Genomic DNA, 21,859 nt, shown 5'->3' on the forward strand with positions numbered 1-21,859 from the left:
CACACTGAAAATCTACTCTCATCATTTTATGATGCCATTTTATATTCCTGCTATTTATAACACATTTCTGTTAATTTCTCAGATTCCTGTGAACTTCAGCTACTTTCTTAACTTTCAGCTTTTAAAGGTCAATTCATGCTGCTTACACATCCTAAAACCACATGCAACATTTTGAAGAGATGTGTAAGGCATTCCATAGTTTACCAGTATTTTCTACAAGAAACATTAGGATGTTACAGAAAAGCGATCACCTTCCCTACTCTCACAACACACAAGCCAAATTTACTAGTAAAAACTAAAACAAAAAAGATCCAAAGACAAGGAAAAGATGGATTGCTTGTAGATACTGAAGACTGCACCCCGGCACATAACAATCAAAGCCTCAAAAGAATCCAGTTAGGGACACAGGCTGTGTGGTTCATGAGTCACGGTGCCATTGTGCAACTCAGGTATCTGAAAAGCAACTACAGCTCAACTGAAAGAGCCATTTACAGCCTACCAGCCTACCCAGGGCAGAAAATACCATACCGGGTGTTTTCCTTGGAAAACCCTGTAAAACGAGTTTGGTGACACCCACTGCAGCACGACCTGAATCCAATGCACAAAGTTAACCAGTTTAACAAAATTCCCCAGTGAAAAACCTTGCTACAGCTGGTCACGGAAATCAGAAAGATCGGGCAACATTCCCAAGATGACTGAACCCAACAGAGAAAGAACTGTCTTGTCTGTACAGGAGAAGCAGAACCAACCATTACCTGCTGCCCTGCCACCAACACCACCCCTCAGTGAACTGGGGCAGGGAGATGTCAGCCCCAAAACTGGACCCATCACATACCTTAATTAGCATGCAAATAAGCTTTGCCCAGGTCATTAGAAATAAATATATGTGCAAATTAATTCAGAGACCCTAGGGACATAATATTCTTTCCCCTCCTTTCAGGAGGCATTTCAATGGCTCTTTATGCTTAGAATCATATCTTGACCGCTACAACATGCTGAGCCTTCAAAATCGTTTTGTATTAAAAAATAGAATACATGACTCAGACAATTTTAAGATATAGATGCTTATCCAAAAAAAAAAAAATACTCCACCCCAAAATATCACCTTAACAGCAATATATAGTACAGCTTCCAGAACTGACAAGTACTCATCTGCAAAACTTCCAAGTGATAGAGCTGAGCCATGTGTGAAATACTGGGGTTTCTGCAGATATCAGTATTTATTAAACACTGCAAGGAAACTTCCTTGCTGACCTGCCTTGCTGACCATTCCCTAAGGCAAGGGAATGCCAAGATGGTCAATTTTCACCTTTTATCTGAATGTGTTCTCATGGAACAAAGACTGCCCCTCAAAGGAGTACTTCCTGCGGGTCATTCCCTCTTATCTGGCTGCTGAAGACCTTGACAATACCGATTGGAGCACTCTCACTTCTCAGGGCAGCTGCACTTAAACCACACAGATACAATCACACTCCACTGCTGCCAGGGCTGTACAGGTGGAATCAAATCTCAGTCAAATTCTCATAGGCTTTAAATGATAAACTGTTAGAACTGTGGGAACATGCACAGTGGAGGCAGCTTAAACATAATACAGTTTAATTGCATAAAGATGGGAATGCACTAACAAGATAATGTATGTTTAGGTTCTGCTAGAGAGGCAGCAATTGTCACTCTGGGCACGAAGTCTGACAGTTCAAACTGTCCCCAGCACCTGCCTCTTACCCTCACCTACACAGCAGTGAACAGTGAAACACAAACCCATGTGATTTCTGCTCAGCAGCTCTGATCAAAACCAGATTGAAGTGAGGCTAAATGGTCTATTAAATGTCCAGGCCAAAAGAGGTTCTATGGTTTTGACAATATACAATTAAGTCACTTTTCATATGCCCAAAATAGCCATTTAAGAGGCATGTTAACACTCAAGACTTCATCATCGATAAGCTAAAACTGTGTGGCTGAACAACAGCTTGTAGCTTGTACATTCTCAGACATTACATGTCAAAATGTGAATTATTTTCATATTTACTATGAAAAAAATGGCCTAATCCTTCAGTCAGTGACTACTGGGAGAGGTGAACTGGCTTCACAGCCCTCTGGGAATTGAGGTCTCAAGGAAGAAGGGGAAACAAACCCTCACTATTTCATGGGCTTCAAGGAGGTCCTGGATTCAGCTCCATATACTTATTTGAACAGTCTCACAGGTATCACCAGTAAACAAAAAGCCTGTTCATTACTGTTTGCAAGACCAGGCCACTCAAGACAATGGCCTACTGAAAACAAACAAAAAACCCTACTACATAGAAAGAAGGAAAAAAAAAACAGAATACAGATACTTGAGAAAGCACTTATTACATGCACTGGATAAATCCCACATAAGTGGAGTTTTTGCTTTCCCTAGCAATACTGCGTGGGTCCAGGATGGCCCAACATTCACCTCTGCAAGCAGCCCCAGCACTGAGGCCATCCTTATGCCACATATTGTAGAAAACCCACCAGGAACTACTTTTCATCTGTTCTTTGCTACAGACAAATACTCTCCAGTCCCTCTTCAAAAACAAATGCTATAAAAACTAATTATTAGGTTTTAGACTAATATTAAACTATTTAGACTTAGCTTACTAAAAAGAAACCTGAACACTCATCCAGAAAAGTGAGCCTAAACTTGACATAGAACTCGGCATAACAGACCACAACCTGCTCTGTTCCATTCCCAATGCCAGCAACAATCTTTCCACTGCTAAAATCAAAAGGTTTCTCCTCCTGTTCTGCAGGAATGACTTGTCAACCATCAAATTCACAGGCAGCAGAAAAGCCAGGACAAGAACTGCACTTCCCAAGGGCTGGTCCAGGACATACAGCCTTTCAGTCCCTGTTCTGGAGTCAAAAGTGTACATATTTGGGCACAGTACCAAAAGTGCAGACACTGATTCCTGGTTGTCCTCCCTGAAGATCACTTTGCTGCAAAGGTCACAGAGCAGAAATGCTTCCTCCGTTTTTCACAGGCTGCTGATGCCACCTGGGGAAAAGCATCAAGCCAGTCACTCCCAGAGCATTAAGGAAAACCGGTTACAAGACAAAAGCCTTCCTCAGCTCTGAGGACTGTTTACAAATGCGATGAATGCCAGTGTGTCCTAGCATGCCAGCTTGAAAATAAGTCAAGCACCTGGCCCTTAGCACAAAAGGCTGACTCACCTGTACAGCATCTATTCAGCTTTGAAAAGACCCCAAGTTTAACGCTCCTGGGACACAAAGTACTTTCATGACACTGATGGGAGTGTGACTTTTCCTACCCTTCTCTTCCCCTGCACACACAGAAGTTGTGGGATGGCCTCCAAAGTCAGGCAACAAGAAAGATGGGGACAAAGATTACTTGCATACATGACCTCTCTGATACTGCACAAACACCCCCTGACACCAGCTCGCCTCCTCTATTCCAAAGGGGGCATGAAGAAAAAACACCACGGAGATAAGGAGCCTATCCCACCCTAATGTTATTTCCTATCCCACCCTGGAACTCCACTGAAAACTCATGCATGAAACTGGGCAAGTAATTTAGCATGAGACACCGTATCAACTAACTCAGGAGGAAATTGTTTCTTGTTCCTACTGTATCTTCACCCTCCCTGCCCAAATCTGTTTACTTTTTAGACTACAGCTCACTCAAGCGTTTTTCCTTTCCTTGCAGAGAACTGTGAGCTGAGATTCATGAAAGGGCTTCTGGCTACCGCCATTAAAAAAGGAAAAAGAGAGAGAGAAGAGAAAAAGCAGCTTGATATGAAACTTGCTTCACTGGCATTCCTATTACCTTCCAAATAGATTTTGCTTTGTATTACCTCCATTTTCATTTAAATACATAAGAAAAATAGGCCAAACAAAACCCACCACTTTTATGAACGACAATATTGTGCACTCTCCTGAGTAATCTCTCATAGCAGCTTTCCATTCACACTGATGACAATGTTGTCCAAATCAAATCCATGCACAAGTTTTGAAAGGACCATGGAAACATCTAAATGAGAAGAGATCTGAAACCTCTCCTCCCACTTCAAGAAGAAAGTTGTCTTCTCTCCAGCATAGCTCTTTTCAAATTGCAACACTTTCAGTAATCCACAAGTGATCCTTTTATTTTCAGGAGCAAACTTTACATAACATGAAGAGGCAGTTCCTTGTCATTTGTTTAAGCAAAATCCAAATCCAAGCTACACCGTGTTTGAGCAAAAGACAAACGGAGCCTCTGAAAGCTCAGGTTGTCAACTAAAACAAACATCTTGACTCCCACTGTATGAACTGGGGGAATTGTGTAGGATCATTTGAGATCAAAGCTTTTTCTGCATGGCTGACACACACCTACACAGGCACTTTAGGCTGTAGGAATGTTACCAGGACACCACTCTTCTGGCACAGCACTGAAGTTATCAACGAAGACATATGCAGGTACCTCATACAGATTTATATATTTATTTTTACTGGTATAAAATATGGCTACTATAGGTGGAAGGTCAAGAGTAGTCCTACAGTAGCTTAGATCTGCCCTGCAACCTGTGCAACGGCATACATGGCCAGGAGCAGTACAAGGAGCTAATTCAGCTGGTAACTAGTCTAAAACCCTGAAAGGGATCACCTTCCTGAACTGATTCACCATTCAGTGCCAGAAAAAGGGTTGGAACACAAGGATGGAACAGGTGTGTGACACATGGAACACCTGGATTTTAATTAGCTGGACTAACCACAGAGGCTCAAGTGCGAGTCAACGCACACCTGCAGTCAGTAATTTTCACTTGTTTTCTTAACCACACCACTTCTCTTCCTGTTGCCTTTATACATAAAAGGCATCACCAGTGGTGTCTGATCATGTCCAACGCATAAAAATATTTTACACCAACCTGGCCAGTAACAAAACTCATCTGTACTGGAAGCAGAGTGTAGGGATAGCCATAACATTTTGGGCCCAAGCAATAATAACAATACCACTGGAAAGGGTATGACTACAGATGCCTGGCAGAAGTAAATCTAAGACATTGAGAGGCACCCCTGCACATGGCAGGGGGGTTTGGTACTAGATGACCTTAAGGTCCATTCCAACTCCTTAACACTCTATGACACAATAAAACTTGTAAAAATTCCAAAGTTATACCGCAGAGAAAAGCTAAAGTATAATTTTCTTAAGTAATGCAAATACCCTTTTCTAAAATGCCCAGCAGCTACTCATGGGATTGGCACATTCTAAGTTTAACATTTTACATTAGGAGGCTTTCAAAAGGCTGGGTTTGTTTGCTGGGGAAGTAGGCTGTGTATTTGAAGTGTTGATGGAAAAGAAGTTCCACATTCCCCTTTTAGCACATATCTGTAATATCTGTAACATCAGTGATTTTTCTCATCAGTAAGATGAGACAGCACTGCTTTAATATCACAGGAGAAATGCATAGGCATAGAAAGTTTTATATCAAGAATGCTAAAGAAAAGGGAGAAATTAATGATCCTCTTATTTGCTGTATATGTTTGATGTGTCCAAAAAGTAATGAATTAAATTTTTCTGATTATAGCACAAAAAATACCATTCTGTGTCAATAATAGTATACTACCATATATACAGAGGAACCAAGCCAGAGTCCTTATTTTGCAATTTTCTAACGTTTGGGTTTTAGAGTTTAGCAAAACTCTAAAACAAAGCTTGGAATGTAGCTTTTGTGCACCATCTATAGAATCCTCAATAGATTCCGGGTAACAATACTCCAATTATTCTTGAAGAATCTGAAAAAAAAAATCTGCAGATATTAGGAAAGAAAAATAAACAAAGTTTTATTAATATAGTTGCTCCAAACTTGCACCAAAAAAAAAAAATGCTCTCTCATCATGAAATGAACTGGTGTATTTATTACAATCCCTAGTCAAAAGCTGACCTAGTCAAACCAAAGACTGGCAAGTAAATGGTCTGGTATCACTCAGATGATGATGAGAGACCTTTGAACTGATCCTATGTAAAGGGGGAGATGACACAGACCTACACTTCTCCCTCATCTCATTCACCTGCAGCTTCTCCTGTAAATAGTCCAAGCCAAATATAAGAAGTGACTGTATTAGGACAAACTCCAAGTCAGGTGCTATCAACATATCTTAAATAAACTGTTTGTCTGTGTTAAGCAAACTATTTAACAGAAAAACAAATGTCAGAAAAACTCATGTACATTTTTTAGAAGTGAAAATAAATAGCATGGGTTTGATCCTAAAAGTAATCATCACATTCAGATTTTCACTATTTCTAGGGGCTACTTGCAGGAGTGAGGCTATGCTGGTACTCAAATACCTGATAAAGTGAGTCAGCCTTTTGAAACAACAGCCTTGTTAATACAGTTCCTTCATCCAATCCTCTGTTGTACTGCTCTGCATTCCAAACATCTACAAAATGGGAATTCTAAGTAGAAAATTGATTTTTTAATTAGCCATCATAACTTCAGTAAATATGGGTATCAGTCCACAGTGGGAGCGTTTATCACTGATACAGAACCAGCACTGCCCAGGGTGAAGTCTCCAGAACAGACGAGCACAGCAAACATTCACTTTCCTACTTCAGGACATGTCAGATCTAACTGCCTACACCAGATCTGATCTTGTAAGGAAGGAGTCTCTGAAAGCCTTGAAAATCGTTTAGGAAAGCATTCAAGAAGTAAAGAAGCAGACTAGTTGCAGGGCCGTGCACTAGGGAACAATCCAGAGCAGGGATTACAACCCAGCGTACCACAGGCACCGCAGCCTGCGCTGCACTTCCCACAGCTTCCTTCCCCTGGGCTAAGGCCCCCGTGGCAGCAGGGCAGAGCTGACCCAGGGCAGGAATGGCATCACCCCTGCCCCATTCTGGCTGGCTGTGCTCTCAGGGACTGCCCCCGAGCCTGTGCCAAAGCTGGCAGTGCCAAGGACACTGCTCCAGAGCTGCACCTCCCAGGAGACGCCAGCCCAACACCTCTTGGTCTGCACCGAGGAGAGACCACCAAGGGCAACAAGTTCTAAGTCTCACTAAAGGTTGAATAAAATTGTAGGGCTGCTTCACATACCTGAAACAGTTCAGAATATCAATATAATATGCTCAGCAAGCTGTTTTCATTTGCAAAGCTGCTAAAAAGTGCTTTAAAAGTTGGATTTAAAATATATATGGAAAAACATCCTGCTTGTGTAATACTGCAAGTGAATGAATGCAAGAAAATAAGAACTGTCAAAAGAAACCAGGATAGAAACATGTGCCATGCAAGTGCAGCTTCCTCCTGCTATTAAACTAAGATTTCTTTTCAAGGAAGTTAACAGATGAAACAAAAAACTTCACCTTGCCAAGAATGGTATCATCCCATCCTATCCTACATTACACTTTGTATTATTACAAAGGCAATACTACGTGTAGTATAGCATGTTTCTGGTTATTAAATTTTATGTTTCTCTACTCAGTGGCATCACATTATATGTGGCCTTTTTCTGCAATTAACTTCCAAAACACAAATTAAATATTTATGGATAATGTCAATTATGATTATGAGAAACAATAAAAGGACCATAAATTAAATAATGTAGCTAGAACAATAAAGTATTTTCACATGACCAAAACAATGTTTCAGTGTTAATGTTTTCTTATTCTAATTGAAAATGTAATTATGTACTCATAGGTGTCATTATTGCATAAAATTTGGTAAACAGTAACATTTTTCAGCGTTATTATTCATTCCCAGTAAGAAAAAGCCAAGAAAGCCTGGTTGCTTCTTCCAGCAGTGCAATGTTACTGGATGCTTCATAAGCATCTCCAGTTTGAGACTGTCCAGAGTGCAGTAGGGTTTACAGTATTTCCATTTTCTGTAATTAATTATCCACTATACTATATTTTGTTCAGTATTACCAGCTCTCCCACATACCCAAAATATTTTCCCACTATTGTACTTTTTAACTAAGGAACTAACCCCAAGCTTGCTTAGAAAGGAATAAATAAATAAAACAATTATTTTTTTCAAATGCAAATACTCCAATATGACACTGGGACAACCACCTTGTTGTTTTAAAGCCATTGCTTCTGTTTGCTGAGGCTTTTATTTAAAAAAAAAAATAAAAAAGTCCTGAAACAAAACATTTTTACCAAACTACCAAAAGAGCCAAAGGTCATCAGTGACAACTTAAGGAATTGTAAATTACAGGGGACACGCTGTTCACAAACAAATCAGATTTATGGCTATGCTCAGTTGCTCCTGTTACCTGAAATTAGAATTAGAAGCTCATTAAAAATGAATACATTTCAGAGAATGCAGAGGCACAGCATTATGTTGATGAAAGCATCATTAAATTTTCAATGATAGAGCTGCTTCTATATTTGCAGTGGAAGGACACAGTAGAAAGAAGCTTGCACAATTCTCCTTCAAGCAACTTTGCATCTTTCTACTCTCCCTAGAAAACAAATGGATTTTAAAACAAAATGCTAGACTAATTAGGTGTAAGAGGAAGTGACTGTGGTCGATTATATTCAAGGAATGGTCACTTTCAGGTCAGCATTTGTCTTGTATATGTTTGCCAATTATACAAGTGATACTCCAGAAGAATGAAACCAGGAGAGAGTAACCAGGTTTGAATGATCAAGCTCATGTAAAATACAGGCTCTATATTTTATCTGAACTCAATGGCACATTCACTTTTAGAATATTCACTTAAAAAAAAAGTATTGGAAATGAAGCTTTACTTAGCAAACAGTAAGAGATAACTTCTTGTGCAAACAGAAATGTAAATCTATTTATCAAAGTCATGAAGTAATGCAGCTTTGTTTTTACAGCAGAGACTGAAGCCAAGAAACAAACCTGTGACAGAAAGCAAACTATAGCCAAGCCCACTACTCAACCAAATTTCTCATATTATCATTGGCAAGTCAGACAATTAAAATGTCCATATGTTACACAGGCTACAAGAAAGAAGGCAGAATCAAAAATGCCAAAGTGAAAATTCAAGCGGTCTGATCCCTCTTGTGGTCGTGCACCACAATATAAATTTATTGTATCTCCACATTGTGCTAGCTGACTTCCTTTGGAAAAAAGGCTTATGCAATCAGGCTGCTGCTCAGCTCCTCCCCTCAATATCCATTACCTTATGTCAACTAAGCCAGGCAGTGGGGTAGAGGCCTCAATATCATGTAATTCCTCTAACAACCTGCACAGTATATGGCCCAGGCATTACATGTTTTCCTCACAGTTAATGTGCGTGGCCTGCCAAGCACCAGGATGAGGGGTTGCTCTTTCCAGTTTGTTAAGATCCCATCTCTTTCAGCCTTTTGGATAGGTAACACTCAGCCGACAGACACAGGCAATGCCAGTTTATCCTCAGACCTTGTTTATTCTGCCCTGCTCAAATCCTGCTTCGACACGTTTAGTGTTTTTCTTCCCCTCTCCAGTTTGCTTTGGCATTCACAGACAGCGTTAAATAACTGACCTTCTCAAAACCACCATGAGGTAGCATTATCCCCATATTACCAGATAAGGAAATTAAGCCACTATAATTAATGCTTGAAGCATGCCCAAATTTCACATTCCTGATTTGAGAGTGATTAGCATTAGCGCTCTATAGGATTTCCTCTGCTCAAAGCCCGGCTCCCAGGGGAGGGTGGGAGCAGTTGCACAGAGCCTGCACTTCCCACAGGGGCATCCCATGGGCACAGCAGAGCCCCTATAAAATGGGGCACGCCAGGAACTTGGCCAAGTCCATCCCAGGGCTCTGTAAAACAACTCCAACTCCCGGGTGCTGCTCCAGCCCAGTGAGGGAATGCAGGATCTGAGTGCCCTTCTGCACCCTTCCTTCTTCACCTGGCCATGACTTTTGTATCCAGGCTTGGCTAATTTCCATTTACACACCTACAGCCCCTCACCACAATGTTCAAGCTATCCTCATCTCTCACATTCCCATACCTTCATTCTCCAAGAACTTCACATCTTTCTATGCTCAACACTCTTTCTCTCAGCTTATCATGTAGTCATGTCCAAGCAAGTCTCCCTTGTGACCTTTGCAGCTTCCTTTACTGCCATACAGTGAGACTGGGAGTCAGCCTCCCCTTTCGACCACTACACCATTTCAGTTTCCCCAGGGCCACAAGGTGTTTCGCAGTCACACCTTCCTTCCCTGCAGAAGAGAAGGCTCCCTTCCAAAATCTGTCAACTGACAGCAAAGGTTCACCCACAGACCCCATGCAATCTGAGCTCCCTAACTTCATCCCAAGAAGCAAATCTCCGAGGGGATGTTTCACTCGCACATCACTGAGATCCTGCCAATGTGAAGGCAGCTAATTCTGCACACACGTCCTGTATCACCTTTCCCTAAAACCAGGCAGACAGAACAGAAACCATGGGTTTGTTTTGCAAAATTTTGTTGCAAGAGTAGAAACTAAAACGTTCCAAGAAATCAGCAATTTTAGACTAAGCTCGACAAACAAGTATCTCTCCAGCTCCTCAATTCCTCCAAGCCTGCACAACTGACAATGTTCAGCAACATCCCATCAACCCTGGAATTGCCCTCAGTCCTGTTAACCTCCCTCTCTCCCTCTACAGAACACAACCATACCCTAAAACTGAAGATAACTTTTCTTTTTTTTCCTAGAACAAGGGATCTTGGGGATTTAAAGGCAGCCTCCCATTTCTAGTTCACAGCACATCAGTCACAAGTTTATCAAACTACACAATTGCCACTGACAGACTTTCCTGACGTCATCCAGGGTGTGTAAGGACTATTCTTTTCAGTCTTTTAAAGCCTACAGACACTACTTCCAGAACAATCTGGACTCTTCTGTTTACACAAGGCTATTCATATACTCACAGTAAGGATTACCTAGCCACTAGTTACACCTACAGATTGTTCAACTCCTAATCCCCACAAAGATATTTTTTTTTTTTATTTTTACAGATAAACACATGACACCCTCAAGTAAGACAATGACGTTAAACATTTGTCTGCCTGTACTTGTCTGGGCCCAGAGATCTTCCTCGTTCACCCTGGTTCTGAGGGCAGCTCTTGCCATACATCTAACCCCAGTACCAGACTTTCCTGCCCAGTTAGACCCAACACTTCCCATTCTGGCTCAGCAGACTGAAGGTGTCAACATTGGCCAAACCACTCCCTTACCTTTTGCTGTCTAGGAACATCAGTCCTCCTCTGCCACTCTGGCAGAGACTGGCAGTCTGGCTACACTTCTTGGAATTAATGAAAAACTCAAGAGCACAACATTCTTGGGAACTTTTACCTCAACACTCCTTAAGAGGAAACCAATAAAATACATTTATTCTCATTCTGTCCCATCCCACTATTTCCTAACTATTAGCAGAGCCACTTATCTTCTCTAAAATGTTAAAGTTGTCATGCTCACGTTAAGCCCAGGATTCTACAAATGCTTAGACATAATCTAACCTTAGTGCCAGCCACTGAAGCAGGACTGTGTGGGCACAGCAAAAACCCTTACCTCATGTTTCTCAATTCAAAGCCAAAATATTTATCAGACAGATGACTTCCTCATTGTTCCTTTGTGACAGAGCCATCTTGTTCTCACTGGTCTGAACTTACCCACATTCCACACAAAAACCCTGCAAGAATTTCCTTATATACTCCTTCCCCCACACGTTCAAAACAAGACCAATTTAATATCATTTTCAGAGCACTCAAAAATAGTTTTAGTTATGACAAAGTTTTATTTTGTCACGTACAGCAGCAGTTCCTGCTAAGGTCTTATCAAAATTTATTCTTGCAAAATGTTTTTTAAAGAAGAGATACCAGGTAAATGTCTTTACATAATTCAGATCACTGTTAGGACTATTTGTCACTTTTATGACAGCCAGACTGGTCTGTGAGGAAACATCCACTGATGCCTGAATATCACCAAACAAAAAAGGCAGAATCAGCAACATGAAACTGAAGTGTCCCCAGTGCAAGCTCAGTGCAGTGCCTGTCCCACAGTCTGTTACTTTCAGGGAATTTTTTTTCCTTATTTCCTCACCAGATATGAACAGTGGAATACTCAACTCAACTTCCAAACCGTTGACTGGGCTTTTCTTTAAACTTCATCTTCAGTTGTCCAGGGGGCAGGAACAACCAACCAAAGCCCCAAACAAAGAGCATGCACATAAATACAACTTCTGAGTACAACAGGGCACTTCTGGATCTGCTCTGCTGTGAATTTACAGTTACCAAGAAACATGTGCTTTCTAAAATGATTCAGGAATCTATTTGCTTGATTTCATAAATATTAAACCTATGTATACGGCTTATTAACATCTGACAGTTAGTGCAACCACACAGAAGCAAGCCCATTGTCCTTTTTCCTCACAAACCCACAGAATAACTGGCTTCAATTGCAATGAAGTAGATGCAATTAAAAGAAAGATAAAATAATACAAATAACAATAATAATAATACAAAATTATTTAAACCGCTTTTGTGTTTGCCTCCTTTTTGAGAAGGACTTGATTTCACCACAGAGATTTACAGCACTCCTGTGTCAGGTATGTGCTACCATATTTACCCCTAATAGGGTGAGCATATACCCAACCCAGAAGGGGCCAAGTATGCTGGAACACTCCTCAACCCAAACCCATTTCCAGGACCACAGGATCACAGAATGGTTTGGGTTGGAAGGGACCTTAAAGATCATCTCATTCCAATCCCCTGCCATGGGCAGAGACACCTTCCACTAGAACAGACTGTTCAGAGCTCCATGCAGTCTATTCTTGAACACTCTCAGGAATGGAGTAGTCACAGCTACTCTGGGCAACCTATGCCAGAGCCTTACCAACCCCACAGTAAAGAATTTTTCCAGTAACTAGCACACTAATCTAAACCTGCTCTCTTTCAGTGTGAAGCCATTCCCCCTGTCCTATCACTGCATGCTCTTGTAAAGTCTCCAATCCAGGATGCAGACTTTAGCAGACTGAATTTTCAGAACCAAGGAAAAATAATTTACTTTTCCATTTAGTGACTGGAGAGACAGGATATAAACACAGCTTTCCTTTTGCCAAGGTCACAAGGAGCAGAACTATAACTTAAATTTCCAAAAAGTACTTACAGGGAATGAAGAGTAAGCCCTGTGAGCTTTGCTAAGCAGACAAGAAGTATTACCAAGTGGACACTGCAATTGATAGTTGAACAGAGAAAAGAGAAGATTTTCTAAATATGCCAGTTTTAAAACAAAAGAATTAAGCTGAGGCATTAACACCACTTCATCAGAAGTATCAAGACCATGACTCAGAGCCAAATGTAAAAGCAAATATTCACTGTCAAAACTGGATGTCAGAAGGAAATAACCTCTTGGGTATTTCAGCAATGATTTAATCACCTCCCTTGACTAACTTGTAGAGACTTTGGAAGACTAATGGGATGGAACTGGATCCAAAGAGCATCTAATCCAAATTAATAAAACCAGGAATAACTCCAAAAAGACAAAGAAGAAAGATGACCTAGATTTTTATTCCCTAAGAAGTCAGAAAAAAGCTTTCTTTCAGAGGGAATATATCCACTTAACATTAAAAAAAAAATGCTTCTTCCTCTGAGGAAGCAGACAGGCTTTGATGGTGCAATTACTTCAATCAAGCATTAGTTAAAGTCTCATAGCAGACCTGTCAAAATGAGTGAAAACCTCCTTAATGTGTCTCCCAAGTCACACAGAAGAAACTGCGAGAATTTTCTCAGAGGTGGAAATTATTGGGCACGAAATACATTTACATAGGTTTCATTATTTATCTCCCCAAAGCAAAGTAGGCATTTTCAGGACTCCACCGAGTTCCTGTTCTGGTTGAGATTTTCAACTGTAGTTGAAAATGTAGTCCCAATCTGCTTTAATCCACCAAGATTATTCACACTTTTCACACAAGCAAGGATTTACCATCCAGGAATCTAAATTGAGGTGTGATACGGTTATAACAGCAAAAAACCAAGCCTTAGAGACAAAACAGAACACTTGCTCCCCCAGATAAGCCAACTTGTAAAGCATGAAGCTTCACAAAATGGTTTAAAAAGCCAAATTAACATTGTGTCATAGGAAGGTCCTTCCTTCCACCCTATTCCTAGCTCATTTGTAGACACAGATTCCTACAGATGACCTTGCACCTCTGATGTCTGATTAACCATTCACAAGCCACTTCAATGTGCTAGTTCTATACAAACAGCATTAACTTACCAAAAAAAGCTCCTTTTCTGCCAGGCTAGCAAACTAGATCAGCTCCTGCAAGGGTCTGGCAAGTACCAAAGCCTGGTGGCTCTTTTCCTTGTGCCTGCTTCCTCTTCACAAATCTTGAATCCACACTTCCATGGCTGAACCAGTACACTCATACTTGTTTGTGCTCCAAAGCCTACACACCACTTTTTTTGGCCTAAAAATCATAGATTTCACAGCCAACCTTTATTTTTACTAATGACAGCCCTGAATCATTGTCCTTGTATATTTTGCATTCAAGGTATTTTCTTTAGGAAAAAAAACATTTTTATTGCCAAATAAAATTCAAATGCACATTTAAGCCCCCCTAATTCCCACATGCTCAAATTAAAAGTTACAGGTCTGACAGATCTTCACTGCCTACCTCTAGTTTAGACTTCCTCACTCAAACTTACTTGGCTAAAATACAGTTTTATGTTATTTTCCACAGTCTCCAGGGCTTCCCCGCATCCTAGAAGAAAGGCATTTTCTTGAACCACACTGCAGAGAAGAATGCAGCAGGAAGCCAAGCCATCCTTTCACTTGGAAGGGGTTTAAACAAGAAGATTCCAAACTGTTTTCCAAGTCCAGCCCCACGCACTGGCATAAGACCCCATTCCCCTGAATTCACCAGGGATGTTCCTACTTCTACCTCCCAGGGAATTTGACAGCCACAAAACTCCAAAAGCTTCTGACATTAAAATAAATACACAAATAATGAAACCTCTATTTCTTCATCTTTGCAGCCGTTAACACTGCAATTAGAGCTCTCCAAGCATCCACTTCCCCCCCTTAATGAATCCCTGGAAACACCCTAACAGGGTGCAGGGCAGATTAGAGAATCCCCACAACACAACTTGGTGAACTGATGTCTCCCCTGAGCAACACAAAGCTGGGCCTAGAGACAGTAAGCTTTTTCACACTGCCTTCATTTTGAAGCCTTATTAATAAATTAAATGAGAAATAAATACATCTCCCTCTGGGAACAGGAGAAAAAAAAAAAAACCTTCATTTTATTAAGGATCCATAAGTTTCCTGAAGACAAGAAAGTGACCAGAAAAGCTGACAATAAAGCAAGTTCATCAGCTACCTTCGAAGATTGTGGCAGTACACAAACAAAAAAACAAAAACCAAAACCACCAAACTGGCAGCAGCTGCAATTGAGTTCCTCAGTTTTCTGTGGAGGCTGCTCTGGTGCCTGAGCCCTTGTCTCCCAGAGATGTTAAGCTTGGAAAAGACACTTTGTGCAGATGGCACAACAGCTGGCATGACACTGCGGAAGAAAAGGAGTCTCTTTGCTATTGCTGGTCTGCACACACTCACATTTCCTCTCTCTACAAGCCAGGATGGCTCACAGGTAACTGGAGCACCAGAACTGACTTCTAACAAGCGTTTCCTTCCTCCTCCCTATAAAAGGCAGTGAGATAACAAAGGTGAAGCAACAGTCCCAATTAACTACCTTTTATACCTAACATTTCTGCGTCTCCTGTTGGAGACCATATGGTCCAAGTTTACAGCCAAGAATAAATCTCTTTACCCACTCCTGTTTGCAGTAACAACCTTAACGTTCTTTTAATGCAGGTTTGGGTGGATGCATTTCCTTTCCTCTTTATATAAGTAAATCAGTGGGATATGCTTAACCTGCCTCCTTAAAACTCAACACAGGCCATGAAATCCAAGTAGGCAGAGTAAAAGATAATTCATGGTCTCAAGTGAAGCCAGGTGGATTACAACTCCATTGGCAAGCATGCACCCAGTATCTGCATGCTTAGAAAAGACTCTAGGAATTGTCTAAATAACCAAAAACTGTCATACATGCACAACAGATTTTGAATAAAATTCTTGAGTGAACTTCTAAAAGAAAGCAAAGCCATCAGGGCACCTTAGAAATCAATGCATTGCAGGACTTTAATCAAGCATTGCTCCATAATTAGACACACTCTTCCCTGCACAAAAGTTTTTTTAAAGCCAAGTATCTGATGCCTTGAACCTCTGTTATACTTAAGAAAATAAACTTTAAAATACATTCATTATTCTTGAACAAAGCATTTCCTTACTAAGTCCCATCCTAGAACAACTTTTAACTGCTAATTTATCATCCTCCCTCCCAGTGACAGGGAAGATTTATAGTGGAAAAGGCTTATTCAACATTACCGTGATGCCAAAAACACATGGTGTTACATGTTTGGTGATATTGGTCAAGAAGCAATAACCAAGGAAAACAAACTACTAAGAAACAGACCTCAAAACACCCATTCCCACAATTGTAAGGCTTGGCAAGATTCTACCGGAATAAACTGCAGTGGAATTTCAACCTGAAAGTTGTTTATAAAAGACCAAATGTTTGATTTCATCCTCTTGCAGCCACCTGCCTATCCCTTATCTCCACTGCAGCACTGCTGTGCTTATCAGCACTCTGATCTCACTCTGCCACAAGCACATTCCAGAGCCCCACTGCCCATGGGAGAACGGACCATGCCAAAAGCACAGCAATAGGAGAAAGCCACTGTGAGTTTTCTAACATAGGGTCAGCCACTGACATGGGCAGAGATGCAAAGGATGAGGGAGGAGAAATGCTACCTGCGTGTTGCTGCCAAAATCCAGAACCAATCTGATGGCAGGGTCAAGGTCACAGTAAGCAAAGAGATGGGAGGCCAGCACAGGGACTTTCACACATAGAATCTACGTCAGATGAGATTTAAACTAATGAAGTGAGGAAGAGGAGAAGACTGAACGGCCAAACCTCCAAAGCATGGGATTTCATAGCAAGAACCTTCACTGCAACCATCTGTCAAAAAAGAAAGAAAAAACAGGACATTTGTTGCCCAACAAGTTCTCTTATAGCCTGAGGTGTGTTTTTTATATAAGAGGTAAGAAGAAAAAGAAAGAGGGGGGAATATAAACCATGCTAAAAGGAATGGCTCTTCTAATTTCATTCTAATCAGAGGGCAAGAACCACCTAAGAACATGAAAGTGGAAACAACCTGTCTGACAGAAGGCATAAGAAGACAATTCTCACAGCCCTTCAGAAGGGAAAACAGAGTCACAAAATGAATAAAATGAACTCACGGTAAAACCACAAGCTTTCTGAAACCCAGATGAAACAAAGATCTGAAGCTTACTGACAAATCACCTCAGCTAAGTAAAGGCTCCTCAATATTTTATAATTCAAGGTATTTTGCACAAGTGCAAATCACATCACCAGAGGTCTCTTCATTAAGTGGACAGCAGAGTTGACGGAATAGGAAAGGTCAGGGCTTTAGCAAAGAAGCTATCAGGAGACAGCACTGAAGGCAAAATGAAAATATTCCTTCAGAATGCTTGCAATGCAAGAAAGCAGAGCTGAAGCAGGAGCGCATTAACCCACTATTCAATGAGAGGGAAAATCTCTAGCAGATGTTGCCAAAGCACTTGGGGCATTTTCTGCATCAATCTCCACTCAGTAAGATGGATTAGCTGGCTAATGTAACTCATAGCACAGCAGAAGGAGTAGGAGCCCAGGCTAGAACTGGGAAATGCATTACAGCAACTGCTCCAAACCTCCCTCCCGAGCCAGCAAAGCCACAGCTCTGAATTTTCCATGCAGATTTATCGGCACACTTCAAACAAAAAGCACCATAAAGGCAATGTGCTTCTGCAGACAGCTTAATGAGCTTCCATAAACCTATGGACGTGTAGTCCATAAACCTGTGGACTATATCCAGGGGTTATAGCATTAGGAGTACTTCAAGGTTTTCAAACCTGATAGATGTAATCTCTACCTTTTGAAAACTGACAAAAACAGTTTTGGATCATCTCTGCATTAAGTTCCAACAACCTAAAGGACTAAAGCACTTGCCTCCAAAGAGTAGGAAACAAGTACACAGGAAAACAGACCAGAGTCAGTCTTACCATCAGATACCGGGAAGATGCCAAAATAAACTGAGAAAAAAACCCTGTATTCTGCATATTTTAGATAACAGAACAGATGAGATTCAACACACAATTTCTTAGGAACAAATCGTACTAAAGGAATATAATTCCCTCCAGTGACGCAGTAACAATGTAAGTAATGAAACAGCAACTACAGGCAATGCAGTTTTGGTTTAACTAGACTTCTGACACTCTTAAACTGACAGTCATATAATCTAAACAAAAGCGGAACATACTCAAGTACTCGAGGTGATTAGAAACCCACACCCAGAGATAAGTTATCATTATTTTACTCAGAGAGAAAACTGGTAGCAAGCTCATTCACATGGCTCTAATCTTTTCACATTCTCCACTGTTACAGAAAGTAACCGGGGAAGAGGGTTATTTAGCAATTAACTTAGTGAAGGCAACTTCACATTTTGCTCTGCCTAGCCTGGAGTTCTTATGGTAACAAGTAACAATTTCCAATATCTCCCAGACATTTTGTCCACAAACTACAACTTAGAAAATATCAGAATGTTAACAGAGAATAATCTTAAACAGTTTTAAAAACTTGGATGGAGGGTCTCAGAATCCAAAGTCACTTGAAGCAAGTGCAAATGTAACCTGAAGTAACATAAGATAATAATCATCTGCACAACATAACGTGGAAAGCAAGCCTGAATTCTGTTCTGCCCACAGATTATGCTGAGTCCTAAAGTGCTAAAGAATCAGGGATTTATGCTCAACATAAATCAAACTGCAAAAACAAACAAAAAAAATCAACATTCAGCATCCTGCCTGGATGAAATGCAGATATGAAAAGAACACAAAATAATTTTAACTCTGGCTGTTGTACTAATGACTCAGATGGAACACCATGTCCATCTCCAATAAAATGCAAATCAAGTGGAAAGAGCCTAATAAAACCCAGTGAGACTAGCCCCCAAGTGTAACAACAACAACAAAAAAATTAAAAATCACTGAAGAGAGGAGACTGAAACAATGGGGCTTCTTCAGAGTGAAAAACACCAAAGAGAAAGCCCTCAAAATATTCCAGACATTTTTACAAAAGAGAATAAAGAGTTCACAAGTGTATAAAATTCACAGTGGAGTTCTTAAATGCTTCAATTACAGCAAATAAATTTAGATTGGAAATTAGGAGTAGCATTTTCAATGGTAAGAACTGCAAAATATCAAAATAGACTGCCTAAGGATAAATAAATCTCCATAAGAAACTTATGTTAGTTCATTTGGGAGCTAATTAAGCATTCCTTCCTTGTGACTGAATTATGGTGAATTTATGAGAACAAGTGTAAATTACCTCCCTTCAGTCACAGGTGGGTCGTCTGAGCTTCCAGCTTCTAGATGAGTTACTATGGAAATTTATTAACCATTACTAAGAAACAACTTCCAGCATGAAGGCTTTGTAACACTCTATGGAAGCAATAGTAGATACACAACCCTGAGGGAACTCTTGGAAGGAAAACACAGAGAAGTGACACACTTGAACCACATCGAGATGGAAAGTCCTTAATTACAACCAAAACAAACCCAGAGACCCTACTCTGCAACAGAGATGCAAACAAGAGCTGAGGGAAGCAGAGGCAGCTCTTGTTCACAAACAAGAAGCAAGACAAGAACATCAACTCCAAACACAATGTCAGCAACTGCATCCAATAAAGCAGAAAACACCATTAATTTTCTCAAGCAAAACTCAGCTACCAAAAAAAAAAAAAAAAGCCCAAGACAACTGAGAACCAGTGCAGGAGAGCAAACTGAGACATGCTGTCCTCTGCTGGAAGCGGCTCTGGAAGAGCCTGAAAGCACATCAGGACCACTTTGATCAAGTCCTTTGATCTTTGGTGAATGCAAGATCGAGGCACCACCTTACGCCCACACAGCTCTGCCTAAACGGGGCTGCTGCGTTTTGGACTCCAGCACTGCTGTCACCAAAGGGACACTCCTGAGGCCACCTCTCCCACACCACCACACCTTCATGGCAACAGAAGTGCTTGCAGGACCACAGAGAACAGGAACAGGGAACAGAATGAAAAGTAACACTTTCTTTCCTAAAACAATAAGATAAATCCTTCTTGTAATTGACTTCCTTCATCCTGTTCACTTACAACAATGTACCAAGGCAAGCAAAACTCTTAGGCTGTATCTTTCCAATGAAATTCACTTACATACTTTAAAAATATACACATCACAGGAAAGATGACAAGACAAAAATAAAAAATATAGAAAGGGCTGCTAGCACATTACTGGACTTCTGTGGTGTCCATCCAGAAAGAATTTAGAGTACAGCCTTTTAAACTTCCACAATAACTAAGGATGGTCTCCAGATCTGAAAGTGAATGAGTGCAGGCTATTTGTGACTTAAATCAGCAAGACTATCTGTGACTTAAATCAGCAAGAGCCAGCCCTGGGTACTATCTAAGGGTTGAGTTCTGGAAGCAAAGGAAAAAACAATGACTGTTCTTGGGGGACAAAATATAAAACAAAAAGAAAAAAACATGAATGAGTTAAGACTACCACCAGCACAGGTTCGCAAGAGGATTTTCCAACATTTAAAACAGCACCAAACCTTCAGCAAAGCACTCTTCATTCAGCAGAATTAACACATTAAAAAAACTCGTCAAAACGCCTTTTTTCTTTACTACTCGAGCACAGCTTAAAACAGAAATGTTTAACTCCATAGGAAATGTATTTTTCCCTGCGTTTCCCGCTTCGCACCCCGAAGTGTCCCAGCCCAGCGGGACAGGAGCGTGTCCCGACCTCTCGCCGTGTCCCGTGGGATCCTCCCCGCTGCCCCCCGGGAATTTCACTGCGGAGAAGGCACCAGGGCAGCACGTCAAAGCCACACCGGACCCACAGTCCGGGCTGACACGGACCCTCCGGGGGTGGAAACGGCGGCACGAGAGGGCCGGAGCCGCCTCGCAAACGCCGATCGTGTCTGGCGGAGCCGGTGTCGCCCCCAGCCCCGAACCGGCGGGGGGAGCGACCCCTATCCCCAGGCCCCGCCGAGCAGCCGGGGCTCCGGACCGCGCCCGCTCCCCCCGGAACCCAGCGCCACTCACAGCGTGTGCCCGCAGACGTTCACCATCAACTTCAGGGAGGGGTTGCGGTACTTGGTGGTCTTGCACCGCGGACAGCCCAGGTCGTCCATGGCCGCCTCCCGCTCCCCTCCCTCCTCCCGCCGCGCCTTCCGCCTTCCGGTGCCGCCGCCAAAAGGCCCCGCCGCCGCCCAGCGCCGCCCCGCGCGTTCCGGCCCCGGCCCCGACACCGCCCGCCCGAGCGGGAACGAACCCGGGCGGCAGCGCCTGCCTGGCAGCGGGGCTGGGGGCTGTCCGGGCCCGGAGCCCCGGTTGTAACAGGGGGAGACGGCGGGCACTTGTCCGTGACTAACCAACAGGAAGCACAGAAGCGATTACTTCAGGAAAGACCACCGCGTCAACCGGACCATGGCACTAAGTGCCACGTCCAGTCTACCCTTAAACGCTTCCAGGGTTGGTAACTCCACCTGGGCCTCCTTGGACAGCCCATTCCAATGTTTAATTACCATTTCTGCGAGAAATTTTTCTTAATGTCCAACCTAAGCCTCCACTGGCGCAGCTTAAGTCTGTGTCCTCTCATCCCGTCGCTGGTATCCCGGGAGCAGAGCCCGACCCCCAGCTGGCCACAGCCTCCGTTCAGGGAGTTGTAGACAGTGATAAACTCACCCCTGAGTCTCCTTTTCTCCAGGCGAAACACCCCCAGCTCCCTCAACCGCGACCCATAGGACTT

The 21,859-nt window shown here is 41.9% G+C and overlaps 1 protein-coding gene across 2 annotated transcripts in view; it reads right to left on the bottom strand.

Annotated features, from left to right (window-relative positions):
• MNAT1 (MNAT1 component of CDK activating kinase) overlaps positions 1 to 21,266 on the bottom strand; it is a 116,311-nt gene extending 95,045 nt beyond the window's left edge. For both annotated transcript variants that reach the window (XM_062494880.1, XM_062494878.1), the window contains exon 1: positions 21,154 to 21,266. In XM_062494880.1, coding sequence (XP_062350864.1) covers positions 21,154 to 21,242 — 89 coding nt within the window. In that variant the 5' untranslated portion in view covers positions 21,243 to 21,266. The remainder of the gene's footprint in view (positions 1 to 21,153) is intronic.
• Between the last annotated feature and the right edge of the window lie 593 nt (positions 21,267 to 21,859).

The sequence above is a fragment of the Cinclus cinclus genome, chromosome 6, assembly GCF_963662255.1.
Source record: "Cinclus cinclus chromosome 6, bCinCin1.1, whole genome shotgun sequence".
Taxonomy (NCBI): Eukaryota; Metazoa; Chordata; class Aves; order Passeriformes; family Cinclidae; genus Cinclus; species Cinclus cinclus.